Here is a 3,760-nt window from a genome sequence, read left to right as displayed (position 1 = left end):
ACACACACACACACACACACACACACACACACACACACACACACACACAGGTGAGTCATGCTGAATGAATAAAACAAAGTGAACGAAGGAAACACAAGAAAGAAACAGTTCAGAGCTGGAGGCCAGGTTAGCCTAGCTTAGCATAAAGACTGGAAGCAGGGGGAAACAGCTAGCATGACAGATATGAATAATATGTTATACGTAGATAACCTTTAAATAGCTAATAATCAGCATTTATCATTCAAATAAATGTCTGTTTAGTTTAGATTAGTTTTCACTGAAATAGAAAAATCTTAATAAATCAGAATTGAAGGATTGCAACTTAAATGTTTTTAGAACAGAGAAAGATACATGATGCGGTGATTACTATATTTTTATATTTTTAAGTGTTTCATGTCTTTCTGCTGTTTTTGAAATGAACTTGAACGAGTTGAAACCAGACGTTATCAGTTATTGCTGATTTTCTTCTCGTCCTCTCAGACTCACGCCGACTCATCAATGATGTCATCTTCTTCATGGCGCCTGCAGGGAAAACGCCGACACGGCGCAGAGAAGAAGAGGAGGATTTGATCGGTGAAAGAGTGAAATAAAGGGAGAGCTTAGCGTCTGCACAGACGCAGATAAACGCTGCGTTTTGTTGTCGGATGTGTCGGATCTATTCTGGTCTCTTTCTGCAGCAGCCTGTTCCTCCAGAACAACAAGTGAAAACATGAATGTGTATCTTTTGTAGCTGCAGCGACTGAAGCCGAGGACTCACCTGAACGCCATCAGACGGAAACACAAAAGAGAGAAAGAAAAAGACTCCATGCAACAGGTGAGACGACTGTGGAGCTGCAGAGGAATCCCACAGGAACCAGGTTCTCTCCAGAAATAGAGCGACTCACATCTGACGCAATTTCACCTCATTTCACCAGACGAGGAGCAGAGAAGTACTTCTTACACCGCTCGACTTAGGGACTTTATAACGCCGCTTTTTACACTAACTTTGCTTATACTGAGGGACTTAGTTACATGAACACAGTCATGGACTCTTCTTGGACTAAAGGACAACTCAACAGGACCAGTGGTTCAGTGTGACGTCAACACGGGGGACACAACTCTGCTCATGGTCAGTGAACCGTGTTCCCTCTAAGAAGTACTGCCACCATAACAACGCAGTACCACGTGGGGGTCAGACAGGATGTGATGTCAGCAGACAGGATGTGATGTCAGGGGACAGGATGTGATGTCAGGGGACAGGATGTGATGTCAGCGGACAGGATGTGATGTCAGGGGACAGGATGTGATGTCAGCGGACAGGATGTGATGTCAGCGGACAGGATGTGATGTCAGTGCTTGGTGGATTAAACGGAGAGAGGTTCCTGTTGAAGTCGTACCTCTGACCAGGATGGTCGTGGACTTCTTGGCGGGGTTTCCCACGTTGTTCGACGCCACACAGCTGTAGGCGCCGCCGTCGTCCACGGTGACGGCCGGGACGGTCAGCGTGCCGCCGTTGACGACGCTCTTCTTCGGGAGCTCCTCCCCTCTGGGCCTCACCCACACCAGGGAGGGAGGAGGGTCTCCGCCCGACGGCACGCACACCAGAGTGATCGTCTCCCCCGGGTTCACCACCAGGGGGTCGTCCAGGAGGAGCTTAACGGAGGGAGGAGCTGGAGGAGGGAATCAACTTCACACTTATTATTCCTCCTTCACTTTAATTTTGTCTTCTCTTAATACTTCATATTTTATCTTCATTATATTTTTATTCATGCGTTTTATGCTTTTGTGATCCGTTTATGTTTCCATGACGTCGCAGTGATTTTCTTTAAAAAGCAACAAAATATATTAAAAAACTATAAATTGGATGAATATGTGAGTGAAAGAATGAACTTTATGTCTCTTTGTTGACTGAAAATCATCATGTGTCAATAATGAATGGAGAATAGAGTTAAACAATCCGTTTCCTTCATGTTGGATGAAATCATAAACGTAGGAAGTAAACAAAGAAAGATCTAAATCAGATATATGTAACACACAAAATACAACTTTCGTAACAACTAAAGCTGCAACTAATGATTCATTTTTTAATTATTTTCTTGAATAATTCGTGAAAAATGTCGTCTTCAAATGATCTGAAGATATGAAACGATTGACATGTTTGCTTTGAAATAAAAGATATCAATGATTAGTTTGACTCATGAATGGATTCTGAGATATGAATGATTCATAATGTTAAATCGAAGTAAAGAGTTGATGATTACGGTTCTTATTTGATTAAGTTTTCTGTGAAAAAGATATAAAATGTTTTTTGTCTCGTTGGTCAGGTGCATCATGGGACTTCTCTCAGAATAATGTTTACATTTGTCCCATTTTAAAAGAGGTTTTAAATACGTCTTTGTGTGTAAATAATCCGTCGTGCTGCAGTTTTAAAAAGCTTCCTCAGATTCAGAGGAGTAGAGAGCCGCCTCCCTCCACCAGCTGCAGAAAAGCAGCAAACGCAGAAATAATAAGCAGGGCGATAAAAATAGCTGAGTCGACCTCCGCTAAGCTGACATCATGTAAATCCCATCAGCCACTGGGGCGAGGAGGAAGGATCTACTGTACAGGTCAGAGAGCTGCAGCGGATGATTTATTTATGATTTACATCCATCTGAACACGAGAGCAGGTTTAAAGAAATATGAAATCATAAACTCTGTCAAAACACAACAGAACAGTAATACAATCATGAGATGAAATCTCAAAATTCTGATTTATTTATTAAAACAATAAGATGAAAAAATATAATTATTTTGACAAAATAAATTGTTTTTTTCTTTTTGTGATTTCTAAATTTTTGTCTATTTTTATTTATTTGACAGACTTGAAAAAATGTTTCACGTGAAATAAATGAAATGAAAATGACAGGACGGTGAAGAAAGTAAAGATATAGATAGTTATAATGAGAAATATATTAAAATGTAAACAAATTTTAGAATAACTTTATTAAATCTATAATCTAAAAACTCAAAAACGTGATAAATTTCAATAAATTCAATTTACTAATTCTGTCTTAGTCTGTGTTTGATGTAAGCAACATTTTAAATTAAATTCCTTTTAGACAGAAACCAGAAAGTACATCTTTATGTTTTATTTAAACTTACTGTCACACAGTGAAGCAGTGAAATCTGGTCCCTGCAAGCTCTTAAATGTCAGGGTTCAGAACTAGGACGAGTATGGTCCAGGTTTGTGTGTGTGTGTGTGTGTGTGTGTGTGTGTGTGTGTGTGTGTGTGTGTGTGTGTGTGTGTGTGTATGTATGTATGTATGTATATATATATATAAATATGACGTAGTGGGGACCTATAAACACACCTACATTGTGGGGACTCATTTCTGAAGTCTGGTCCCCACACAGTCCAACTCTAAATTTCAGGGTTCACATCCTGACTGTGGTTTAGGGTTTAAATTAGAACCGTGTGTGTGTGTGTGTCGGTTTGTGTGTGTGTGTGTGTTACCTGTCCTGTTGTTCAGACTGAAGTGGGCGCTTTTGTCTCCGATGCCACAGACGCTCCTGACGGAGGAGATGCAGGTGTAGCCGGCGTAATCCTGAGGACGAAGGTTCTTCAGCTTCAAGATCTTCGTCTCACCCTGTAACACACACACACACAGAGGTTTGTCTGACTGTACTTGTGAGGACCCTCATTAACACACTGCCTTCCCGGGACCCTGACTCCAATCTAAACCTTAATGAAACATGAACTCTTCCTCTTCCTCACTTTCTCCTCATCTTTCTTCTCCTCCTC

General features: G+C 40.9%; 1 protein-coding gene across 1 annotated transcript in view; it reads right to left on the bottom strand.

Annotated features, from left to right (window-relative positions):
- The window catches only part of LOC116378144 (MAM domain-containing glycosylphosphatidylinositol anchor protein 2-like), a gene marked incomplete at its 5' end in the record, with an annotated part of 8,414 nt that extends 4,776 nt beyond the window's left edge, over window positions 1-3,638 (bottom strand). The window contains 2 exons of the mRNA XM_031839954.1: window positions 1,377-1,649; window positions 3,473-3,638. Coding sequence (XP_031695814.1) covers window positions 1,377-1,649; window positions 3,473-3,638 — 439 coding nt within the window. The remainder of the gene's footprint in view (window positions 1-1,376; window positions 1,650-3,472) is intronic.
- Between the last annotated feature and the right edge of the window lie 122 nt (window positions 3,639-3,760).

Source organism: Anarrhichthys ocellatus, unplaced genomic scaffold (genome assembly GCF_004355925.1).
Source record: "Anarrhichthys ocellatus isolate YVR2014 unplaced genomic scaffold, GSC_Weel_1.0 scaffold2109, whole genome shotgun sequence".
NCBI lineage: Eukaryota > Metazoa > Chordata > Actinopteri > Perciformes > Anarhichadidae > Anarrhichthys > Anarrhichthys ocellatus.
This window is presented reverse-complemented; position numbering and strand designations above follow the sequence as displayed.